This window comes from Lynx canadensis, chromosome X (assembly GCF_007474595.2).
Source record: "Lynx canadensis isolate LIC74 chromosome X, mLynCan4.pri.v2, whole genome shotgun sequence".
NCBI lineage: Eukaryota > Metazoa > Chordata > Mammalia > Carnivora > Felidae > Lynx > Lynx canadensis.
In genome coordinates, this window is record NC_044321.2 from 79,262,754 (window position 1) to 79,287,880 (window position 25,127).

General features: G+C 40.1%; 1 protein-coding gene across 7 annotated transcripts in view; it reads right to left on the minus strand.

The window, feature by feature from the left end:
* BTK (Bruton tyrosine kinase) overlaps positions 1-22,003 on the minus strand; it is a 32,038-nt gene extending 10,035 nt beyond the window's left edge. Inside the window, exons 1-8 of one of the 7 annotated variants that reach the window (XM_030304990.1) lie at positions 21,860-22,003; positions 13,607-13,777; positions 12,963-13,061; positions 9,630-9,698; positions 7,987-8,068; positions 1,862-1,990; positions 1,482-1,549; positions 356-543 (exon numbers count right to left, since the gene is read on the minus strand). In XM_030304990.1, the coding sequence (XP_030160850.1) occupies positions 356-543; positions 1,482-1,549; positions 1,862-1,990; positions 7,987-8,068; positions 9,630-9,698; positions 12,963-13,061; positions 13,607-13,747 (776 nt within the window). In that variant the 5' untranslated portion in view covers positions 13,748-13,777; positions 21,860-22,003. Of the gene's footprint in view, positions 1-355; positions 544-1,481; positions 1,550-1,861; positions 1,991-7,986; positions 8,069-9,629; positions 9,699-12,962; positions 13,062-13,606; positions 13,853-15,641; positions 16,516-21,859 lie in introns of those variants that run through there. The other 6 variants (XM_030304989.1, XM_030304992.1, XM_030304988.1 and 3 more) reach the window with 6 other exon arrangements.
* Between the last annotated feature and the right edge of the window lie 3,124 nt (positions 22,004-25,127).

Consider the following 25,127-nt stretch of genomic DNA (forward strand, 5'->3'; position numbering starts at 1 on the left):
ATGCCTGTATCCCCCGGCTCAGAACAGATCTCAAATGGAGGTATATAAACCACATTCCTCCCTCAAAGAGGATCATGTCACTGATGCATGGCTAAGCCAGTGAAGTGTGTAGCTTCTGTACGTGCAGCGCTGATTATATGCGCATGACAACATATGGGCCATACCTTGTAGGCTCCGAGAGGTGGCCACAAGTAGAGCTGCACTCTGTGAAGTACTTGGCAGGACAGCATAGTCACTTTGGTGTGGGAAGAACAATTTCTGATTGGGATACTGAACGGGGGAATCATGCTGCAAGATTTTGCATGTGTGTGGAGAAGGTGGGCACAAGGCTCCAGAAGGGCTGGAGTGGACTCACCCATTTTTATCCCGCGCTCTCCACCAGGGTAAGTTGCTCTCCTCCAGGATAAAATACTCATCACCCTTTCGTAGCTGTAGATCATTTGCATTCATTGGCATATAATCATAAAGGGCTACAACCTTTTTCAGCTCACTTGTAGAGGCAGGTGCTGCTGTTGGCTCAGGGGGCAGAGGCTTTTTCAAGATCTGTGTGGTTGAGGAGGAAAAAGTAGGGGATTTTGGCTAGATATCAAGCCCTCTCCTCTTCTCCCCCAACTCTCAGGCTTACTAGAGACACCAGTCTAACCTAAATCAGGAATAAAAAAAAATGTTTATTCAGCATTTATTCAACCAGTTTTCAAGTATCTATGCTGGCTTCTCAGCCTGGAGTGCACATCAGAATCATCTAGAGAGTGGCTAATAATCATAGGCTGTTTCCTATATCAATAGTGTCAAAATATCTGGGGATGGGACCCAGGCACCAGTATTTTTAAAACTTCCCAGACAAAAACCATGAACAGTCATGATCTAGTAACCTTGGCATTAAACAAGTACATGGATCTACTAAGTGGCTCCAAATCTTAGTTTCCTTGTTTGTAAAATGAGCATAATAACTCCAGCCGTGCTTACTCATAAAATATGAGAAAGAAGTTTTTAGATTTCAAAAAGTAACCAAAAAATCAATAATAATATACTAGTGGTAGGATCAAGTATTGGGTATATGGGTTTTCACTGTTAAATTCTTACAACTCTATGTTTGAAAATATTTTTCACTTAAAAATATCAGGCTTTGTTTTGTTTTAAAGAGGTGATTGAATTAAATCATTGCCAAGAGCTTTGCAATAGCCCTATATCTTACCACTGAATAGGAAGTCCTAATTAGGACAAATCCCATGTTTCCTCAAGAACACCAATTAACATTACTAAGTCCCCAGGGAGTTCTAAGACTAGTGTGCTTTCAGGGTGTGACTATAAGTTTCTCTTTTTTTAATTTTTAATTTTATTTTTAAATTAATCTCTACACCCAACATGGGGCTTGAACTCATGACCCCAAGATCAAGAGTCACATGCTCTACCGACTGAGCTACCCAGGTGCCCCTGTAAGTTTCTATTTAAACAGTAGCAGCACCAATTTCCCTGTATACCTGGTCCTCCTCAGGTGTGGGAGGAAGGGGCTTTTTCGTCTTTCGGTGAGAACTCCCAGGTTTTAAACCTACAAAGTAAGAAACCAGTTTTGATATAGAATGCATCTTAGGAAAGGGCCCAGGGACAGATCTGATTAGGAACTTAGCTTTTGTATACATTACCTTTAGGAAAGTTATAAAAAGTCTAAGTGCATACAGCCCTGTACCAGGTTGCACAGCTTGGACAGCAGAGTGCCAGCAGGATTTCGGCCCCAGCTAAACCCCTCTCCCAGGCCCCTTTGTGCAGTGGGCAAAATGTACAAACCTGGGTTTGACAGACCCTTGAAAGGGTGGTGGATAGGGTCAAAAGAGGGAGAAATTATATTGATCAGATCTCTTACTTCCATTCCTATTCTCCAAAATTTGGCAGCCCATAGCATTTTTGGCTGTCTGAGAGCAGCAGAGATACTGCCCATCGATCCAGAAGCAAGGATGGTATTTCTGTGCCAGATCACTGTTGTACCGGATTACTGTAATGGGAGAGAGAGAGAGAAAGAGATCACATCTGAAATTCCAAAGAATCCACCATTTGCATGTTTTCCTCTTTGACTAAGGTTAGTGGTGAGCTCCAAACAACTGCCCCTTCCTCAGGACCAGTTGGCTCATATCCCTGTCCCTGGAGAGTTCTTGTACAGTCCTCTTCAGTGGTCTCTCATGATGACTATCTCCTGACTACTGTGGTAAGAATATCTATGTGTCCAGAGTCCAAGAACAACAACAACAAAATATATATGTTCTCTGTTTTCCCAGTAACCATTACAATATTCCTGTAAGGCAACGTGTTGATTATGGTGTTCTTTTCCAGATACAGGAAACAATAAGCCCATGCCAAACTCACTCCAGTTCTCAACATGCCAATGTCCCAGCTACCTGAGTGGTCTTTTAGAGATACCTACTTTAGTGAGATTATCTGCATCAGGCTTTCCATGTTCATAGAATAGACAATAGAATGGAGCTCAGGAGCAAATGAAGTGATTCTGCCTCTAGAATAAACATGGTTCCGGTCTTCCTAGGGCCACCAAGGTAGGTTCAGCTCATTGTGGGAGATAAACACAGCATCTCCATTTCCTTCACAGAGTCATGAGGTTCAAAATGTCTCCCAGAAGCCAAAGTACTTTGCAAAGAATAGAGTGGTTTGCAGATAGGAGGAATTGGTATTACTGTTTTTAATACTGTGGCATCTCAAGAACCTGAGCATGAAGTCAATTAGATAAGTCATCCATGGGATCAAGTTGACAGATAACAGATAGAGCCAACACAACTGAAATAATTGACAACAGCTATCATTGGGACAAAAAGACTTTGGCTGGTCTAAAAATATGCACATTTGAGGACTTGCACATTTCAGCCTTTACTGCCAAGGAGAAGCCCATGTAACTTTTTTTTTTTTTTAAGATAAAAACAAGGCAGGGGTGCCTGGGTGGCTCAGCTGGTTGAACGTCCAACTTCGGCTCAGGTCATGATCTTGCAGTTGACGAGTTCGAGCCCCGCGTCAGGCTCTGTGCTGACAGCTCAGAGCCTGGAGCCTGCTTCAGATTCTGTGTCTCCCTCTCTCTCTGCCCCTTCCCTGCTCATGCTCTGTCTCTCTCTGTCTCAAAAATATATAAATATTAAAAAATTTTAAAAAAACAAGGGAAATTTTTCCTCTGTAGAGACCAACTCAAGTCCTTAAGAGCTTGCTAGTCTCACTCCATTCATTCACTTAAGACTTTGAGGGAAGCCTAGAAGCTTCTGGTGGCCAGGTGCATTTCACAGGCAAATTAACAAAAGTGCTGGTTTTTTTAAAGTACTATTTTGATGCTTTTCTAAACATGGATTGGAGGACTTCTAACCACTGTTCCCTGCTTAACCTCATCCTTTACTTTCTCAGCACTCCCCTTCACCATTGTACCAGGTACAGGGTGGTGGGACCTAGTCAGATGGAGGTGCAAGCTAAGGGGCTGCATTGTCTCTAGAGAATTTTAAAACACCAGTAAAACCAACCAAAAGTCTGTCTTTTATTATTACCAGGCACTGGCAATTCTGAACAACATTCCAGATGTCAGCCAGGACTGATCACTCTCACTACCTCCGTTCTCTGCCCCTCTCTCCTCCCACCATTACTCTTCACCCAGGGATTTGAAGGCCCTCTGGTGCAGGCCTGCACACTGGCAGACCAGAATTCTTAACCAATAACTGGCTGCTCTGCAAAACGAAGCTATGCTAATATGCGGATGAAGGCACATAATGCTTTCTGCCCTCTCTCCCTACAGAAGACTCATTAAGAACTCACCCTACCTTCCTAAATAATGCCTGCCTCTTACAGGGTCCCTTGAAGATGACACCCTTTCTCTTGCTGGCTAATCCAGAACTGGTATTTCCAGCTACCTAGGAGGGAATTTCAAAAACATTCATCTGTTATGGACTAAATGTTTATGTCCCCCCTGCCTTGAAATTCATATGATGAAGCCACTCAATGCGATAGTATTAGGAGATGGAGGCTTAGGGAGGTAATTAGGTCATAAGAATGGAGTCCTCATGATGGGATTAGTGCCCTTATAAGAAGAGACAAGAGAGAGAGATTCTGTCTCTCTCTGCCATAGGAAAACAGAGGGAGAAAGTGGCCATTCTGCAAGCCAGGCAGAGGGTTCTCACCAGAAACCAAATCCACTGGCATATTGATCTTGGACTCCCCAGATTCCAGAATGGTGATAAATCAATGTTTTTTGTTTAAGCCACCTGGTCTATGGTATTTTTTATGACAGCCTGAACTAAGGCAGTGTCCAAGTGAGAGGGCCAGGAAAGACTACTTCACCAATGCATAGGGCCAACTCTGTCTGGGAAGCACTAATGGTTGGTGCACTTTCTCCAAGTACTTGATGGGCTGGTCTCTCGTGTTCATATTTATCAGGATAATGTCTAAAATTCTGTTTCATTATGAATGAGTTCTTCCTCCCTATATTAGTTGTCGCAGTTTTGTCAATGCCACTCTTTCTTTCATTTTTGGTGAGGTCAGGACTTTTGCTTATTTTTGAAGTTGCAATTAGGAGAGGATCTATTGAGTTTGTCCAAACCAATATTCTAGAGTGAATGTAGACACATATCTGTGGTGCTATAACATTAAAGTGCCCACTGTTGTGTTCAAGGAAATGGAAGGAGAGAGCCCAAGTCCTCAGGGATACAACCTCTGCATGGAAAGTGCCACTGAAAAAAGAAGGCAGCTGGATATGGGGTACCTGAAGCCCTACTTTTAAATGGAGGTATAACTTACACATAATGAAGTGTGCAATCTGAGATATACAACTAGCCACATTTGTCTACAACCATTTAACCACCACTCTGATCCAGGACCTCAGAAGGCTCCCTCAGGCACTTTAATAGCCAATAACCCTGCAGAGGTAGCCAGTACTCAGATGAAGTCTCCTTCTCATGCCTGTGATTTTCAACTGCTGCATTTTATCCTACAGTGGGATAATTTATCCCTAGAGTAGGACTTTATGCCTCCTAGATTATCTCACAATTGGCATTGCAGAACCTGGGGCTGTCTTGCTATTGTTACGACTTGCACCTAAATCCCCCAGCAACTATGGTATTTTGTTGCAATTTGCCTACTTTTTTGGGTCATATTGTCAGCCCAAGCAGGTTCAAGAAGACATACACCCAGGTGTAGAAAAACTGGAAATGAAATGCCTTCAGAAACACAAGAGAAGAAAAGGCAAAATTGTACCTTCCCACGCTACCTATCCACACTAATAACCCAACTCAAATGGTAGTGTTTTCTATTTGTTTTGGCTTTATTTTTACTGTTGTTGTAGTTTTACTTACCTAATGAACTTTAATAGTGCATAATCAGCATTATAAGTTTGCCATTTGAGTTAATAAGCCAAGTTTACAAGCTGGATATTCTTTTTTTTTATTTTCTTAATGATTATTTATTTTGAGAGAGAGACAGAGAGGAGAGAGAAAGAGAGAGAGAGAGCTCAAACAGGAGATGGGCAGAGAGAGAGGGAGAGAGAAACAATACCAAGCAGACTCTGCAGTGCCAGTGTAGAGCCCAACACTGGGCTCAATCTCGCAAACTGTGAGATCATGACCTGAGCCAAAATCAAGAGTCAGACCCTTAACGGACTGAGCTACCCAGGCTCCACACACTGGATATTCAGTCGTTGCTAATACCTTGAATATAGCGGACACTCAGTAAATATTTGCTAGGCTAACTTATGACTGGTTTTGAAATTAGTAGTTTAAGTGTAAGGGAGTTACTAACTTGCATGTGTCACTTTTTTTCTCTTCTGGTTCTTGCTCAGTATGTCCCACTTTCCCCTATTTCCAAACTAACTCCTAGCTGTCCATCAACATGGAGCCCTAGTTAGTGGTGGTTGTATACTCTTACAGAAAAATCAGTGAGCATAACCATTGGTCCCTTTCTGCATTCAAGTCACTGTATTAGGCACTGTGGAGAGAAACCAAAGAAATACAAACATATATGCCTTCTGTGTGCTCATTTTGTACCCCTAGGGCTAAAGCAGGCCTCTTACCTCAAAACATGCCCCCCCAAAAAATCCCAAGAACTGGACTTTGTGGTATAAGATATCACCAATTTGCCATCTCAACATGACCTTACTCTAGAATATCTTGCAGCTAACTACAGGTATAACTTCTGGTCTTGAGAACAAACCAGCATGAAACTATGTACTAAACTTAGGCTCTGGAATCATTCAGACCTAGGGATATGGTAAAAATCCAGGCTTTACCATCAAGTGTGCCCATGAATGTGACCATGAGCAGGTTACTGAACCTCTTTGAACCTCAGTTCCCTCATCTATAAATAGGGGAATAATACTTCATAAACTTATAGTGAGAATTAAAAGCTAGTACATTTGAAGCACTTGGCACAGAGCCTGGTACATAATAAGTGCTTATTAAGCGTTGTTATTTTTTTATTTTTAAAGTTTATTTATTTAGTTATTTATTTGTTTTGAGAGAGAGAGAGAGACAGTACACGCCAGGGAGGGGCAGAGAAAGGGAGGGAGAGAAAGATTCCTAAGCAGGCTCTGAGCTGCCAGCACAGAGCCCGATTCAGGGCTCAAACTCATGAACTGCAAAATCATGACCTGAGCCGAAACCAAGAGTTGGACACTTAACCGACTGAGCCACCCAGGCACCCCTATTATTGTTGTTTTAACCCACGGTTGCTGTGAGAATTAAATGAGACAATAAATACAAGGTACCTAGCTTGGTGTATGGCACATAGCAAGAATACAATAAATGACCCCTTTCTTCCTTTCTCCTCTCCTCTTTCAGCTTGAAAGATTTGGTGATTTTTATTTTGGCCAATCAGACTTGCACTCAAGGGAGTGAATAAGGGTGGTATGGTGAGCCACCGAATATCAGAATCTAAATGTTAACAAAAAGGGCTGTCGTGCAATAACCCAACCATGCTGTTATCAGTCTGCCATCCTTCCTGTTTCTCTAGGCAGCCTTTCCTGATGTCAACTCAACCAGTTAATCTCTCAGTCACTTGACATGTGGCTATATATACACACAAATATGTGTGCATGCATCCTGTGCTGCAAGACTTTAGAGTCAAGTTTATCTGAGCATGTTGTATGGTCTTTGTGAAATGCTGAAACTATGCAAGTTTAAGTCCTCACAAAACAAGGAACATGAAATAGTTCCTTAGAAAATATTTACCCATGAAAGAGATGTACCATGCTTTCCTATACAGTGTTTTATAGTTTTCCATGTGTTTTCATAAACATTATATCATTTGATCATTAAGACAACCTTGGAGGTAGGTGTGGCAGGTACCATTATTATTTCTATTCCAGAAGAAGAAACTAAGCTTCAAAAGGAGCTTGTTGGCCTACTTGCTAGAGGTCACCCAGTTTATTAGTGGCAGAAGAGGGCTTGGAAGAAGCTTCTCTGCTCTGACTTCAAGCATTCTCATAATCATCTAAGTTTTGGGAACTAGATATCTTATAGTTAGGATTTGAAATATTGCAATAACCACTGAATGCCATACCACCCTTATAGTTGGTGGAAAGAGTGGGACTGTTTTATAGATAGGGAAATAGAGGTGCCTACAACTACAGAATTGCACTAGAGAGATAATGGTGGAACTGCATTGAAACTCTTTGTCTTGTACGTTATCTTTTATTCATATAATGGAAGGAAAGGAGTTTAATAACTCAATTGTATCACTAATATTGGATAAAATACAATTTATCGTCTTCTTTCCTTCCTCCCTCCCTGTCTTCCTCCTTCCCGCCTCCCTCCTCTCTTTCCTTTTGTCTCTTCCACCTCTTCTCTTTTTTCTCTGTCACCTCCCTCCTTCCATCCATTCTTCTTTAGTCTCTCCTTTTCTCCCTCCCTCCATCTCTCTTTCCCTGTCCCCCTGCTCCTTTCTCTCTTCTTTCTCTCCCTCTCCCTCTCCTTTTTTCCCTTCTTTCTTTGAAAACTAATTTATTTTCAAAATAATTCTCACCATTTTTGAGCTGATGAATCCAACGCTTCCTCAGTTCTTCAGTTGGGGAGAAGACATAAAGAGGCCCTTCATCATATACAACCTGAGGCAATGGACACACAGACTTCAGCAGTTAGGATTCAGAAAAAAGAAGAAAATTTATGAAAGAAATAATCTTAAGCTACAACTTTGTATATTCATAGTGGAAAACAAAGAAAGTTAGGGTCTTCAGTCAGCAGTGGAGCTGGGGTCATGTAAGCTGTCTGATAAATTCCTGAACAAATTAATATCCAGGGTAGTAGGACTTAGGGGCTCTTAGCTTTTTAAATGGTCCTAGATCCTCTTGACCTGTGTTTCAATTTGTGTGTAAACATAGTTCATAATATTTCCCTCTACTCATGATGGAGACAGGATTTGTGTTTATCCAACAAAGAATATGTTATGATCTTATTAAACTTTGTGTTTGTATAGGAGAGAATTGAAGTAATGATTTGTATAACTTAAGTCTTCATCGGTACATATGGATTATAATATGTAACAAAATTTTAACTCAGAGCTAATTTTCCTCCCGTGCCCTAGTGGCCTCCCATTGCCAAAATAAACCAAGTTTGGAACCACAAAAGAGTAAAGTATATATTTACTTCAAAAAGAGTAAAGTATATATTAAGCATTGTCATCAAATCAAACAGTATTTTTTAAAAACTTCACATGTACAAGGCGTTGTGTTTGGTATTGTAGAGGTGCATGAAACATGTGGTTCCAATCCTCACAGACATTACATATTGGATTCTGAAATCAAATGTAAATTAACTTGAATTAATTAATGGTATTATCCACTAGCCCAGCCAAACAACATCATCTTGTTGAAAAACAACAGTAGTAAAAACGATGTCTAAAACACTCCTCCTTCATAGGTTTTGTAAATTTTGATACAGTCAAGGATGTGAACAAGATCCTTGCAAATTTTTCTTTTTGCTTGTTAGTCTTGCTGTGCTCATAAATCCATGACAGAAAGCCCCCTCCCCTGAGACTTTCCACTTCCTTTTCTGGCTTTCACTGTTTGCAGAGGCTGCTATATTCACAACATATGACCTACAGAGTTTTCAGGATGTAAGCAAGCCAAACTGAAGGTTGAATCTGAAGCTCTTGCTCTCCCTCATGGATTAAAATGCACCTATGAAACAGATATCTATGTGGCTTTTCAGTTATTTCAGACATGAATAGAATTTAGGTTTATGTATAAGTCTAATAAGCCTTCCCCATACTGAACTTCCTAATACTACTCCTTCCCTCCCCTTTTCTGTCTTTTCAACCCACATGACCACCATTAGACAGATAGGCAGAACCAGAAGGAAGTGAAATGCTCACTCAACAGAGCATCTTTCTTAATGTAGTTACCATAGACAAGACACGCCATAATACAATTACTGCCATTATGGATTCTCTTTGAGGTGTAGGGACTAAAAGGTACTGTGTTAAATTGGGAAAATAGAAAAAAAAAACAAACACTCTTAGCTCATGTCAGTGTCATTTCTCACTTGAGTGTCCTTATCCACCTCAACTTCTGTTCACTGGGACCTAGTATTCTTCACTGTGCCCTGCACCCCATCCCTAATTATTACATTACAGGTACCTTTGAGAGCTGGTGAGAGAAAATACCTTACCTGGAAGGGATAAGGGAACCTTTCAATGATTGAAATCTGCTCCATTTCACTGGATTCTTCACCCCTTTTCTGCAATGAAAGAAGAAAGCACATGCCACTGTGGAAAACAGTGTGGAAGTTCCTTAAAAAGTTAAAAATAGAACTACCTTATGATCCAGCAATTGCACTACTTGTCATTTACCCAAAGAATACAAAAACGCTAATTCAAAGGGACACATGCACCCCTATGTTTATAGCAGTATTACTTAAATAGCTGACATGTGGAAGCAGCTGAAGTGTCCATCCATTAATAAATGGTTAAAGAAGATGTGATATATAGATATATATAGATATAGATATAGACATATAGATGTGTGTGTGTGTATACACACACATACAATGGAATATTATTCATCCATTAAAAAGAGTGAAATCTTGCCATTTGAAGCATGGATGGAACTAGAGAGTATAATGCCAAGTAAAGTAAGTCGGACAGAGAAGGACAAAAAACATATGATTTCACTCAATATGGAATTTAAGAAACAAAATAAACAAGCAAAGGAAAAAATGAGAGAGAGAGAGAGGGAGAGAGAGAGAGAGAGAGAGAGTCAAAGCAAGAAACAGATAAGTATAGAGAACAATTTGGTGGTTACCAGAGGGGAGGTGGGTGGGTGTTGGGTTAAACCAGTGATGGAAATTAAGGAGTGCACTTGTGATGAGCTCAGGGAAAGTATGGAACTATTGAATTACTATACTGTACACCTGAAACTAATATAACACTGCCTGTTAGCTAACTAGAATTAAAATAACAACTTAAGGGTGCCTGGGTGGCTCAGTCGGTTGGGCATCCGACTTCGGCTCAGGTCGTGATCTCATGGCTTGTGAGTTCGAGCCCCACGTTGGGCTCTGTGATGACAGCTCAGAGCCTGGAGCCTGCTTTGGATTCTCTCTCTCTGCCTCTCCCCTGCTCATTCTCCGTCTCTCAAAAATAAACATTAAAAAAAAAAACAACTTAAAAAAGAAGAGAGCATGGTTGTTAATTGATACATTGCTGTCTTTTGGATTTCCTTGGGTACTCTGAGTCCTTTGCAGTGGCTCCAGAAGACATTCCTGCACAGACAATTCTTATTGGAGATTGCTTCCTTTAACCCAATAGGGACACATATCCATAAGAACCAGCACATATGTGTTCAAAAAAAAAAAAAAAAAAACCTCACGCATTTCAAACCATCAAGGAAAGGGAGGTTAATCAGTGGTGCTGGGACAAACATTTTACCACTAATATTGGTATGTGTGTTGAGGGAGAGTTAGGTGGCTATTTCACACCATACACCAAAGTAAATTCTGGATGGATTCAAGAGGTAATATAAAAATGGAATTATGAATGACTGAGAAAAAAAACATAAGTGACTGTATGTATAATCTTGTGGGAGACAAGGCCTTTCCAATATAATGCTAAAGGTTAGAAACATTAGGAAAAAGATGAAGTAATTTGATGGCATAGACTTTAAAACCCAGTATGGTAAAAATGAACAAGTAAAAAACACCATAAAATTAAAATATAAATGAAAAACTGGGAAAAATATTTTCAACACATATTACAGTTAAAGGATTAATACTCTTTTTAAAAAAAATGTTTATTTTGACAGAGAGAAAATGAGCAGAGGAGGAGTAGAGAGAGAAGGAGACAGAGAATCCCAAGCAGGTTCTGCACTGTCAGCACAGAGCCTGACATGGGGCTCGAACTCACGAACTGTGAGATCATGACCTGAGCCAAAATCAAGAGTCAGACACAACTGACTGAAGCACCCAGGCACTCTAAGCATTAATACTCTTAATATATCAAGATCTCTTAAAAAGTACTAAGAATAAGGTAAACATTTGAGCAGAAAATTGGGCAAAAAAATGTGCAGGCAATTCACAGATGGAAAAACATAAATAAGCTGTAAGACATAAACATTCAACCTTATGAGTAACAAAAAATTGCAAAATAAGTCAGAAATGAAATATCACTTTTCTTGGCTGCCAAATTAACAAATATTTAAAATGTCTGATACTGGAAAGAATGTAGAGAAATAGAGATACTCTCATACATAGCTTGTAGGAGTGCATGAAATTTAAATTCCATTTCTAGAAAATAGAATATAAAGATAAACATAACCAAATTGTACAAATTTAATAAAGGGAAGAACAATATTTTACTTCTAGGAAGTTATTTTAAGGAAATGAATAGCAAATGTACATAAAGATGTATACAAGGATATTCTTAACATGGTTATAATATCAAGTTGGAAACAAATGTGTAGTAATAGGTCAGTTAAACAAATTGCAATATATTCATAATAGAGAATACCACATAGTCATTAAAATCACGTTATTAAAAAGTATCTATTGTCATGGGAAAATATTCCATATATTGTTAAATTGAAAACATTACAAAGCAAGACGTTTAGTATGATTCTATGTTTTCAATACCTAACATATGGGTGCCTGGCACACTTAGGCAGAAAAGCATGTGGCTCTTGATGTTGGGGGTGTGAGTTTGAGCTCCATGTTTGTTGTAGAGATTACTTAAATAAATAGACTTAAAAAATAAATGTATAACATACATATTAGTATGAATATGTGTGTTGCTAGTGGAGAAAAACATCTGAAACTCTGTATACCAACATACAATAGCTGTTTTACCTGGATAATGGGATTATGCATGGTTTTATCTTCTTTATTGTGCTTTTTAAAGTATTTTATAGAGTTTCTATAATAAGGAAAAATAACAAATGATATATTTTTTTTAAAATTCAATCTGAAATCTGTAAGTGTTATGCCTCAGAGAGCCTCTGGGAAATGAGAGGAGACTAAACCTTGAGTTATTAAAGAATCTCATGGCTCAGAGCCCTAGATTCTGGCCTTCAGACTAACTCAAACCTATAAATCCGATCCTGGTATCTGAGACAGTAAAACTAATAATCTCTGATCAGTTTGAAAATTTTAAATATTGGGGCCTCTCTCTGGCTGGCTCAGTTGGTGGAGCATGTGACTCTTGGTCTCAGGGTTGTGAGTTCAAACCCCACCTTGCGTGTAGAGATTATTTTTTAAAAATAAAATCTTTACAACAAAAAGAAAATTTGATATGTCGTCTTAAAATTGGTGTTAGGAGTTTTCAAGGTTAAATGAGTTGTTCTGCATCTGGGTGGAAAATGCTGAGACTCAATATAACCAATATGTGGCAGAGTGAAGAATTTTATAAGGGAGATTTACCATATTGCACAGCATCACCATTTTATTTGCAGAGAACTGAAGCGTTCCAAGTTTCTTAACCACTACACTCCTGCTCTGACAATGGCCTCTACTTACCGGAATCTGTCTTTCAGGGGGAGGATTTTTTTCAGGAACCACTGTTTCAACGCAGGTGATCTTCTCAATATCTATTGAACCCTTCTTACTGCCTCTTCTCTGAGAAAGAGAATGAGGAAGAAAATGGAGAAAGGTTAAGACTGATTAAGCAACTAGATGATTAGATTTTGTTATCTAATAATTCAACATAGTGAGGTGACACCCACAGTCTACATCAGGACCTGTCATTTTGAAAAAAAAAAAACAAAAAACTTCCAGATCTATTAATCTAATATTTTTTGACTATCAGATAAAGGAACATACTATAGAAGAGTGGATGACTGTGTGTGGCTTTACCATAAAAAGTAAGAAAGTAATTTTCTAGACTTGGATTTCATTCTTAACAACATTTAATGAATGATCACCAATTACAAGATTCCATGGTAAGATTTCATCCCTCCCACCCCTGCCAGCTTCTTAGCACCTTTGAATTTTTGCGCCAGCATGGCTGTAGTTAGTTCAAGGATAGGAAACATTTTCTTTACTTTGAAATGTACCCAAGTCCCTACCACCTCCCTCCTCCAAACAGAAAGGATCTACTTCCTTCTCAAGGAAGATCTAAGGCCAGGTCCTTGAAACTCAAGTTTCACAGCAGAGAAACTTACCCCACGTTCAAAGTCATACTCATAATAGGAAAGTTTATTCACAGTCAAGAGAAAGAGGCGCTTCTTGAAGTTTAAAGGTGATGTTTTCTTTTTCTGTTGGGATCGCTTGAGAAAGATGCTCTCCAGTATCACTGTAGCCATGGCTTCTTCTTTCTGAAACTCACTTGTGTGCTGTTGATAATGAAAGTTCTTGAGGACCCAGATCTTTAATCCTCATCCTTCCTGGTTTCCCCTCAGCCTGGCCATCTAGTTTCAAATGGAACAGAAATGTGCAAAGCTAACAAAGATCCTTCTTCCTACCTTGACATCTTCCTTCCACAGCCCCCACCTCTGTCAGTTTTCAGGTTTAATGGATGCACATTGAATTGGAGGACTGGTTCGACGTTGTGAGTTCACATACACTGGCTTTTTGTATAAGGCAATGGAATGCTCTGGATGTCAAATGACATGTACTTGTGTGCTTGGTAATGTCTAGAGGCAGCTTTATACTAACCACCCTTTTATGATATCTGTTAACAGCAAAAGCCTCTGTGCAGCTGTTGACTCTGATATTCCCAGAAGGGATAATGCAGGTGCCAGAACTCCACTGAGGCAGATATTGGACTTTCAGTTCCCAGTTTCCTAGACAGCGAATGTAATTTTTTCAAACACTGTCCCACTGGGGTCTGTAACCGAGGGGTCTAATAAGGATATGGAGGCTGCACCTGCAGGTATGGACATGTACTAACTGCCGCCCAACTGATTTTGCCCATCGGTCACTGGCTGAGCTACAAAGGATAGAATCTTTGTTCTAAAATTGAAAACCAATCTCTGGGGAGGAATTTTTTGTTTTTTGGTTTTTCCTCCCTCCTTTTTTTTTTCTTAGATTGGTTCTTTTAGACAGTGTCATACAAAAGTGATGCAACTTAGTCTTATGGATGCCATCTCTGTTTATGAAAAGTAACTTATTCCACCCTCTCCAAACTTATAATACTCCAGAAAGATTCAGTTTAGGTCACTGAAGTATGGAAATGCAAAGACAGTTACAAAAAGTCACCATTTTTTTATTTGCACAAAACACGTTTTTATATAAGTTATTTGCTTGGTTTATGCACAATTGTATACTACTAATTCCATACCTTCCTTAGACAAAGTGAAACTATAAATACTGCCACAAAACAGAGCACAAATAAGTGCTGAATAAATCACCAACCCCTCTCAAATTTGTTACAGGTGGGTTTTTTCCTTAAGGGGGGTGGCATTTTAAAAAATTAAAGTCCTTAATGATTTTGGTGGCACCATGGATGCAAAATAAAGTCAGCATTTTTTTATACCTGTGAAGCACAGATTATTGCTCACATCAGGAGAGCAAGGGAGTGGTTTTTATCAAAGTCTGAGGCTATCCACACCATTGTTCTGCTCTTTCGTGTGGTGGAGAAGGTTCTATTATCATACTGGGGACACAAAAATAGGTTAAAGGAACACCACAGATGTTCAGAATGATCATTTATCCACCATGTCAATGCTACTGTCTTTTGGTGGTAGACTAATTCAATGGTTCATAACTCAATTGTTTATAAATTGTGGATGGTTCACAATTCAATGGTTTATAAATGATCTTTTGAGAAAAATTAGGCAAAGGAGCAAACTTTTTCCCATATCATGTCACACAGCCCCCTGACTCCCTGGTTTACATGGTCTCTCACAGGAGTGACAAAGTTTACAACCAGAGTCCTCTTTAACACAGATTCAGCTCAAAGCCCACAGAAATTTCCTTCAACATTAAAACTATTCAATTTCCCAGAAGTAGCGGTAGCCCAGTAATAATACTATATTCTCAAGAATTGTCACTCATCAAGATCCTTGTAAAAATATTACTTTTTTTTCCATGGTGAATTCCAATTAAGTACCTTTTCACAATCAAAAAGATTAGAATTACAGAAGATAAAATAAAAGAAAGTGAGCAGCATGACCAGTAAATTGGATCAGAAGCACCCCAACAAACTGCAGCCAATTTTGCTTCTTTTAGCTGAGTAAAGCACACCCATCATTTTACCTTTAGCTTTGTTGCAAGCTCTTGATGGACACATTCCCTGCTCTGACCTGGCATCCATCCACTTCAGTCTTGATGTCTGCTCTTACTTCCTATAAGATAGGTCCTTCTGGAAGCTGCCTCTGCTCTTTTTCTTTTTAGAACAAATCCAGTTTGTACAAGAGGAAGCCTTCTTCTCTTTCAAATGTCTGTGTTTGGTTAGGGTTTAGTGCTGGTCTAAGTATGAGGAAGTAAGCAAGCTTCTCACTAGCCATCACCCCTTCAAGCAAGGGGTGAAATGGCCTCTACCTCTAGATCATTGACCTAAAGGATTACCAGGATTTCCAAGGGCTAGCTGCACCCTCTTTGGCAGATTTCCTCCTATTCCTTGTGATCCAGTCCCTGAGCACACAGCCTGAAAATGTGGTAGTTCTTCCTTAGTCATCACTGATCTATCCACCAATAATGTGAAAGAAGGTGCATCTGTCCTTTATGTCTTCCTGAATGTTGCTTCTTTAGGTACTTATTGTGGAAGGTTCTAAGTTTTTTTTTTCTAACTATTTCTGAAGCTGACCGTCAATTTGACCACAAAAGATGCACAGTGAGGGCTGACCCTCCAGTTCACTCAGGGAGTGGGGGTGGGGGTGGAAACCGGAAGTGACATGAATATTACACACACGCAAACACACATACATACTGCTGTTCATATAAAGAAAGAGGAGGAAAAGTAAAAGAAAGACACAGAGCTCTTCATTTAAAATTTAGAATTCCAGTATTATGTTCTCTTTATTAAACTACAAATGCAAGGATTTTCATGTGGACACCTTTTGCAGCCTCCCAGCTCCCTATGGAGCAGCAGAATTCAAAAAGTGGGTGCTTGTTAGTAAGAGTTCAGCCATCTTACAAACTGCACTATCCTAAAGCACTAATATGAAAAGCTCCTACAGGATGGGTACACTAAACCACCTTTGGTCCTATTATCGCTCAGGCTGAGGTAAACACTATTAGGAACAACACCAGAGCAATGTTCAGAAGACTACACAGCCTGCCTATGATTGGGAAGAGTCCAGGAGATGCTAGTTAGAAATACCCAGTCAGTCATAGTTCAAATAGCTACTTAGCCAGAGTATCCAAGAAATATCATTCTGTCTTTATTTCTCCTTTAAAGCATTAATTAATTGCCCCAAGAGTCTGTCTATTCCCTTTTCCTCCCAGGGGAATGGAAGGGAACTCCTGTTTCTCTCAATGCAGTCTACCTATCAGGCATTTTATACTCATTATTTCATTTATTTCTCACAACAAACTGATGAGGAAAGTGAGACTCATGGAGGTTGTGTGACTTGCCCAACCTCATCCATCTGTGAATCCATAGCCCTTGTTGTTTCTGTGACACCGACCTCACTCCTCCCAGAGGGATTTTTTTTTTGGCCTTCAATGAGTTGTGGTGCTATCCACCTCAGCACCTTGTCATCCCCCCTGGCTATCATCAAAGAGTAGTTGGGACAGACCCCTCTGCATCTTATAGGAACATTTGGCAAAAGAGGAAATGGTGGTAATTTCAGGGGATAAGAGAGAGTACAGGACCCTGGGGAAATTTTCCTCTGCAATAATCCTCCAAGCTAGAAAGGATGATTTATCCCTATTAACTTTCAACTGTACTTTTTCCCACATGTGGACTCTTCTTAGTCCTACCAGATTTTCTTACATTTTAAATGTTTCACAAGGAGATCCTAACTAGTTCAAGATTTTTCATTGTTGAGATAAAAACACAAGATTTAAGTTGAACCCCCATCCACTCTTTGTCCCTAGGGTTGTTACTGCACACTGTGAATACAAAATTTTGATTGAATGTACTTTCTTTTATATTATGAAATGTTGCAAATAGACAGTACAGAGAATAACACTATACTTAGAAATGCACCACTTAGCTCTATAAAATCCCAACATTGTGCCATAATTGCTTCTGATGTTTTTCACAAATAAAATACCATCCATAGAGTCAAAACCTCCTTGTATACTCCTCTACAATCAATCCCCTCCTTCCTCAGAGGTTACCAATATCTTGAATTTTGTGTTCATCATTCCTAGGCATGGGTCTATATTATTACTGCATATGTAAATATCCATAAAAGATATTTAGTATTGGTTTGCATGTTTTACATTTCCATATAAGTGGTACACATTCTTCAGCAACTTGCATTTTTCTCAGCTTAATGTTTTATGATTTATTTTCCTTGGTAGTTCTAGCTCACACATTTTTATCTATTTTTATATGCATAAAGTATTCTATATCATGAGTACATCACACTTTATTTATCCGTTCTCCTACTGATGGATATATTTAGGTTGATTGTTTTCAATTATAAACAATGCTGCCATGGACATCCTTGTACATGTGATCATAGTTTTCCACTCTAAGAATGAATTCCTAGTTACTCAAAGTGGCAAACCCAGGTCTGGCTTATCTGTTGGCCTATGTGCTTTGCGTTATCCCTTCTTTCCATTTCAGTCCTATCTTCCTGATGTTTTACTATGAAATCTGGTAGAATTATCAACTGTCTGAAATTAGAGTAGAGTATCATGGGCTAAATTTAGCTCACCAAAAATCTCTTCTCAGTTCCAAGAAGCATATCATAGGTTCTGATTGAGATTTTCACTGAGAATTTCCTGGAACCAGAAGAGAAGTCTTCTTTCCAATATAACTGTAGCAACAAAGAAACCTAATTGCTCTTGCTAAGTTCCCAAGAAGCTCTATTCAAGCACCAAAGAAACGTAATTATTTGATAAGCTTCATGCTCAGCACTATAAGGGGTGAGCTTTGTGATGAAGTCCTCTAGCCAAAATCAGTTTTATGGCTGCATGTTAACCAGGGAAATTCTCATCTGCTATAGTCCTCTCCAAGAGGCCTCAGGTTTCTGGTTCTTCTGGTTCTTCATGTTAATATTTTACATGAGAGCCAGGTAGATAATCTGTAAGTCTGCACTCAACATCAGATTGGTGGTAATACTTTCAGCACTGTCCCTCGGCTCTCAGGGTGACTACTGGGGTCTTTCCATCTTTCACTCCAGACTTGAGTGGCCCTTTGGCCTTCTTTTTCGGTTTAGTTTTTGTTTCTGGTTTAAATATTTTATTTATTTTATCCTTCAATATCAAAATAACACATGCTCATTATAAAAAATGTTTCAAGGGGTGGCTGGGTGACTCAGTCGGTTAAGCCTCTGACTTCAGCTCAGGTCATGATCTTGTGGTTCGTGAGTTTGAGCCCCATGTCGAGCTCTGTGCTGACAGCTTGGAGCCTGGAGCCTGCTTCAGAGTCTGTGTGTGTCTCCCTCTCTCTCTCTGCCCCTCCCATGATCACCCTCTCTCTGCCTCAAAAATAAACATTAAATTTTTTTAATTTTACAAGAATATTAAAAAAGAAAACTATAAGAATATTAAAAAAGAAAACATCAATTATAAGCTCACTATCCAGAGGTATTAATATTTGGGCATATTAATTTCCATTTTTCCTGTGCATTTTTCTTATATTTGAGATCATACTGCACATGCAATTTGTAGTTTACTTATATTTCTTAACATTATCTACCTATCCATCCGACCAACACACGTTTTCCCCAAAATATCCAAAGGTTTTGTTTAACAGTATTCCTGATTATCTTTCCATGATATTAGGATCTCTATATAAGCATCATTCACCAAGTTAAAAAGTATATGCATTTTGCATTTTGAAATACATTGACAAAATAGTTTCCAGAAACATTTTACCAATTTCCACTCCAGATATTAGTTTTTGAGAGCCTGCTTCCCCAATCCTTTATTTATTTTCTGCTCCATTTCTAGTCAGTTTTATACTCTGTTTTTGTTGCAGACTAATCTGTGTTTTTTATTGAGCCAGTGATCTTGAACTCCAGTGTATTCCAACCTCCAACTTGTGTACAGTTTAACTTATCTTGACTCTCCAGAATTTCCTTCTTCTAGGAATAAGCCATATTGACAATCGTTTATTTTTCTTTTAGGGAAGAAAGGCAGTGATCTTTCTGAGGTTCAGATAACCAACAATAACTCTCAGGGTCTCTGATGATGGCTCTCAGAGAGTGAGAAGAAAAGCCTGCAATTAAGGCTTTTGTATTTCCAACACCCTCCCTCAGTGCACATGAACCTCTATAGAAACTGAAAGTCACACGTGGCCCATTTGTTTCAGGGTCCTCAGAGGAGTTCTCTCACCCCATCCCTTGATGGCTTCATTTGCATAACCAAGAGGCTTTGGGATGAATTAGGTCAAGGTCTTGTCTCTAGCTTCTTGTTGAGCACTGACTTACTGAAAATTATAGCTCTCCCTTATTCCCAGTAGTTATCGATCTGATCTCAATACAGCATCTTTGGTCAAAAAGCAGCAAGTATCTGATGACTCTTTGGAGAACATCCAAACTGATTTTCAAAAGGCATATCTTCCCCTTATACTAAGTCACTTCCTGGTATGGGTCTAGTCCACTGAAAGGAAAATCTCTATAGGAAATTTGCTCAAATGGAAATAGTAAATCATAGTACTGATAATTTCAAATTGCACTGAGACCCTAGAAGCAGACGGGAAATTGCATTACTTCTCACCATAAAGAGTTTACAAAGGATTCTAGCCAAACACATCACTGGTCAAGAAGAACAGGAATTTGTATTTTAATGCAGTTTAAATATCTGAATATAAAGGGGGTCAGAATAGAGCACACAGGGCTAGCCTTAAGAGATACTGTTTCGGTATAATGCTTTACGTTCCATGAGTATTTGCATTTTGTGGCTTTTGTGGAGGGTGACATTGTTTTATCAAATAACCGAGGCTCCAGAGAGGCTATAGCACCCTTAGTTCAGGGGCTTGGCATGCAAAATGAGGGAAAGAGTAGAACTAGCACACAACTAACAGCACAGAGGACAGTCCCACAGCTTTATAGACCCTGCCTCTAGGCTTTGCTGCTGGCTTGCCTCTGGAAATGCACAGCATGGCATTGAGATTTTGAGCTTGGAGAAATGAGTGACCAGGATATGGGACCAGGATTCCCTTTGGAGTCTAATAGCCCACCCAAGGATGTCTTGATCAGGGTCAGCAATCCATTTTATTCTAAATGTCACACCATTTGCTCTAGGCAGGCCCTCTGGGGACACTAGCAGGTCTCAGGCAGAATAAAAATAATAGCAAACATGGAGATGCTAGTACTTACTATTGCCAGGCTTTGTTTTAACTGTTTTATATATATTAACATGGTTCCTACTCACAACAATCCTATGGGGAAGGTAGTAAAAAAGTAGTGGGAGAGAAAAAATGGAAAAAAGCAGGGGAAGAAAAGGGCAAGAAGAATCCAATGCAATTCAACAATTATTTATTAAGCACAACTCTGTTCTGGGGATATGGTAATGAACAAGATGAAGGGGGGTGTAAAGGGGAGTACAGGTAGAGAGAGAAGGAGGAGAGAAAGGAGAAAGGGGGTGGAAAGGAGGAGAGAAGAGAAAAGGAGAGGAGAAATAATGACGAGAAAGGAAAGCTGTGCACATGGCAGGCAATGGTAATAGGAAAAACCTTCCCCATGACCTCAGGGGTTGGCCACACTTTCTGGGCTGAGGCTGAGGCTGTTTTCCTCTGGCCCAGGCTCTTACCCTCATTACCACGAGGTTGGTGCACACATAATCATTCCAATAATCCAGCCCACTCCAGACAACATGGGCCCGATGCAGCCCAAGGCAGGTAGTTTACACCCTGGTTTAGACAGTGCTTTTCCCCAGTTTACACAGGTTGATGACCTATTGTGGCACGTGAACTTTTACTGTTTTCTCAATCTGCCTCCTACTTTTTCTTCTTCTAAGGGTCTCAGTGACACAAGTATACATTTTGGGCCTTCAAACAATCTTTTACCAAATGGCTTATTTTTATCCTACCACCATCGACAATATCACTTTCCTGCCAAGTTTTGCCAAGGTGCCCGTTTCCAACATTTGCTACCTGTTCAGATGATCACCTCATGCCACTTTTTTCTCTTCTTGTTCCCCCCGCAACCCTACTCGGAAAGGACCCTTACATCCCATTCTGATCATTGGAAAGGACCACCAGGGCCTTGTGCTGATGACACTCCCACCCTCTGTCAGCCTTCTCTGCCAGCAGAGGATATGGCACCAGCCACGCTTTCTCGCCAGCCTTCAGGGATCCCATGAAAAATAATTGTTGCTGCTGCCCAGCCTCTGCCATGCCCCAGACCCACCTCAGTCCTGACTTAATGCAGGTAGCTTTCCAGATGCATTGAGATGCCAGGACTTTGAAGGTGTGACTCGATCTCAGAAGACACTGGCCCTGGAGACATATTCTTACAGTCCAGAGAGGAAGGACAGTCTGAGCAAACCCCACCCTTTCACAGCCACTCAGTTCCCTTTTTTTGTTTCCTGACTTAAACCGATGTCTTTTTTTTCTTCTCAGCAGCATGGTATCTGGTTCCCTGCCTCTGTTCCTATACCACCCCCCCTCCCCGAGCCCCCAGCTGTCCCCGCCCTTCATTTGCTTGAGACCTCTGACACTACTATCTTAAGTCTGCTCTGAAAGAAACCTTCTCAACATTACTTGGGACAGTGAGACTCTAGATGGGTCTGGGTTGAGCAGACAGGTCATCAGGCTGACCTCCCCAAGGTGAAGGGACGACATGCCTAAAGAACTGTGGGGATATTCAGCAGAGAGAGTGGAGACTTACAGGAAAGAGGAGAAATGCAGACCTTCAGAGATGTATCAAAGGGTCTAATGAGGAAGAGTCTTTACAGTCTCATGTCCTTGAAGGCAGAGGAGATTCAAGGTCACACAGTTAAACTTGATAATGAAAGATGGAGACTGCTCACAAGGGGACCCCCAAAGTGCAGAGCCTGAGAGAGGTAGAGACAAGACTTCCCCCTGCTGAGTCATTTTCTAAGAAAGCATGTTTTTCTACAGATAAAAATGTACAAATGTAAGCCCTCACAAAGACCTGTGCCCTTCCCCATTTTCTGCGGATGTTGATTTTCTCCATTTCAGATTCTGCCTCAGGGATTAACTCTTTTTTTAAAATTTTTTTCAACATTTATTTATTATTGAGAGACAGAAACAGAGCATGAGCATGGGAGGGGCAGAGATAGGAGGAGACACAGAATCCGAAGCAGGCTCAAGGCTCTGAGCTATCAGCATAGAGCCCGACTTGGGGCTCGAACTCACAAACCGTGAGATCATGACCTGAGCCAAAATCGGACACTCAACCGACTGAGCCACCCAGGTGCCCCTCAGGGATTAACTCTTAATTTACACCTTTTCCTTTAATTCTGTAAGTCTATAAACCAGACTAAGTGTGTTAATTGAAGCCTGAATGTTTCCTCAACTACTTCTTGGCCTGTGTTCTGGCCACAATCATCTCTTGGAGGATTCTCCTAGGAAATGAAGACAGTACTGGCTGCAGACCAGGATGGCGGCAGAGCCCCTGCTGACTGGTTGGCTTTCCCACCTTGACACATCAGGCACTGCCATGTTTACTTGCCCTACATGCTGTATCCTAAGATCACAGATCTCACTAGAAGTGTGTCAGAAGTCTTAAGGCAACAAAACTTTTTAAAACACATTTTGTAGGGATGGTAGAGTGGATAATCGTCACATCTGCACAAGATAGATATATCCTTTCACTAGTCACTTCTGAACAGCTGCTCTGGTCCTCTGACTGAGAGTTGGTCACAGACATTCTCCTCCCCTCCCCTTTTCGTCAGTCAGATGCTACCTGTTGTCACATGGCCTATCCCTTCTCGAGGGCCATCTTGGGGTGGAGACCGGAAATTGATAAGCATACAATGGGGGATCTGGAAAAGGGAGAGTGAGACAAGGGGATAGGGTAAAATAAACCTATGCACTTTTTTACCATCTGCCCATGAGCCTTTCCCTAACACATTTCTCTAGATGACAGAACGGCTGCACCCAAATAGTGCAAATAAATGGCCTAGTGTCGCCTCAGAAGATTCCCGATGTAATGTAAGGTTTTTTTGGGTGATATCCTGTTGAACATTTTTTAATGAACTTTGAGGAAGATATAGGAAGTAGCCTAGCTAATCTGGGAATGGGCAAGGCTGTTATGAGTTAGATTGGATGACAGAACTGGAGCAATCAGTTTGCAAAAAAGGTCTTGGTCACCTGGTGTGATAAGCCAACTTCAACCAAGTGTATTTTACCAAAGCTAAGGGATGTGCCCCATAATTGGGCACCGAATTGAACTTCAAAGGACTCCAGGTGAAAGTGGGATTGCAGTAGCATTTGTGAAAATGGTTCATAGGTTTTTGCTGATAATGATCAAGAGAAATGTCAGGTCAGTAACATGGCTGCCAGAAAATCCAAGGTCATATTAGGCTTCCTTGTATAAGTAAAATATCTAGACAGAGGAAAGTGAATAGGTCACCTACTCTGCAAGGTGAGGCCATATCTAGACTCTTGTGTTAAGTTCTGAGTGCCTTGTCTTAAGAAAAATTAAGCAGGAGTATGTCCAAAACAGAGACCAGGATTAGTGAAGGAAATCAAAACCAAAGCCATGTTACACAGGTGTAATAGAAAGAACTAAGGTTGATTAGACTAACAGGGGCCATGTTCATTGTCTTCATTTTTCCATTTGACTAATGTCAAAACCCTGTAGAAACTCTTCAAATGTCAGTAAGACTGCCTAAGAGCCTAAAGAGAAGAAGAAAATGTCAAGACTATGGGCTGGCTGTTTGGCAAAGAAAGTTTTAGGAAATGTAGCAGGTAGTGGTAATGTTTTTATTGTCTCCTTCCCAGAGACCATCCAACAAAAAGAGGATGATCAGAGAATCAACTCTGGACTCATGGGTATTCCTGGAGAGTTATGCAAGCATGAGATCCTAAGCTTTCATAGTTCCTTAGCCCTTAGTCACTGGTACCCCTTCCAGAGTCCCTGATCAATTCTCTCACTTCATCATCCTCTACCCTGCAGATGCCCCTGCTTCCCCCATGTGATGTTGTGGTTAGGTGCAAGGCTGTGGTGTTAGAACTACCTGGGTTGAGATTTCAGCTCCACAAAATAATCACTTGTATTGTGCCTGAGTTTCCTTACCTGTGACATGTTCATAACAGTACGCAATATATGGATTGTTAGGATTACAAGAGGTAGTATATAAGGTGTTTAGGAAAATGCCTGGTATATAAGAAGTCCTCAATAATTGTTAGCTATTATAATTACCAGGCCACAACAGCCATATTGTATAATGTTAAAGAAACCCAGAATCTGGAGTCAGATCACCTGTGTTTATATCCTGGCTCCACTAAATACTATTAACATTGGGCAAAATGTTGAATATACTATTTGAATAGCTTATGGCCTCAACTTTCTCATGTGTAAAATGGGAATAATAGTACTCCCTACCTCTTAGAATTACTGTATTTTATGAAACAATCAACTTTAACTTTTTTATTAAATTTTTTAAATATTTATTTTTGAAAGAGAAAACACAAGCTGGGGAGGGGCA